The 1175-nt window shown below is 40.4% G+C and overlaps 1 protein-coding gene across 1 annotated transcript; it reads right to left on the reverse strand.

Annotated features, from left to right (window-relative positions):
* Positions 1-6: 6 nt before the first annotated feature.
* On the reverse strand, positions 7-1169 carry LOC111386471 (E3 ubiquitin-protein ligase PRT6-like). The gene is made up of 2 exons (XM_023010937.1): positions 276-1169; positions 7-167 (listed from the first exon to the last, which is right to left on the reverse strand). Exons 1-2 carry the CDS (start codon positions 953-955, stop codon positions 149-151), a joined length of 699 nt encoding a protein of 232 aa, XP_022866705.1. The 5' UTR covers positions 956-1169; the 3' UTR covers positions 7-148.
* Positions 1170-1175: the final 6 nt, after the last annotated feature.

The raw sequence follows: 1175 nt of genomic DNA on the forward strand, positions 1-1175 counted from the left end.
AAGAAGGCAAAAAGAAAATTACATACTCACTGGACGGATTAAGATTCAATGACAGATAGTTTGATAGTCCAAAACGTTCTAAAATTCTCTTGACATAAAGATCGGCTGGAGCTAATGCAGCACAACACTGCAGCAAGAAAAGATCAAGCTATTGACCCTTTTCAGACCTGCACAGACATGTTGAAAAGGAGGAGTTCTGAGACCATAACAAATTCACAAAATAACTGTAAAAGTGGAGCTTTCAATGAACCGATACATAATAGAGATTCCCATACCCGCGAACTGTACGATACCACTCACTAGATATCATGGGAACATCCCCATTCCTACGCCACATTCCAGCATGAACCTCGGCACAAAACACCCTTATTCGAAGGGGATGCTCCATTACATAGGCAGAAAATCCACAAGGATGGCAACCTCCTAAAATGTGTCCAAGGAAGTCATTATATATAGAAGATGACCTATCAGTGGACCTGGCGTTCATCATATCCAAAGACGCTGATTCACCATAACATTGTTTGAATGCTCTCTGCAGAACCATCGAAAGTAACCGGTGCAACGGAACATGGACTGAGATGCCCTGTGAACTAATGTCATACATAACATCAGGCCAATCTGAAAAACTCAGAACTTGGAAGCCTTCAAGCTCAGTGGAACTTTCTCCATCCAACATACTGTCATCAGAACCTCTAGGTTCAGCTTCTTGTCCAATTGGTCGGCCGCACTCCAATCCTATACCAATGTTAAAACCACCACGGGATGGTGAAGAATATCGTTTACTAAAAACTTCACTTGAAATTTTAAGCTTACTATTAGATGAAGTGAACGATTTAAAAATGGGTCTGCCTCTTCTAAATTTAGACTGCTTTCTTTTCAAAGCCAAAAAATTATTCCCAGAGACATTTTTTGATTTTGAAGACAAGATACTGAAAGGGCCAACCGCGTTATCCATTACCAACCAATTTTCGATAGCCCTCAGGCATTCAAATGTTAACCATAAAGCAGATGATGGAATAGGAATATTGTTGGATGCATGATCAAATGCTTTTTTCCCTATAACACTACCAATGGAGCTTTCCCGCGATAGCCTTCCCACTTTTGCATGTCTTAGGCTATCTTGGTCTTCAAAATCCAATTTATAAGCGCTGAAGAAAGCATCTTCATTAGTCTCC

The sequence above is a fragment of the Olea europaea genome, unplaced genomic scaffold (assembly GCF_002742605.1).
Source record: "Olea europaea var. sylvestris unplaced genomic scaffold, O_europaea_v1 scaffold35654, whole genome shotgun sequence".
NCBI lineage: Eukaryota > Viridiplantae > Streptophyta > Magnoliopsida > Lamiales > Oleaceae > Olea > Olea europaea.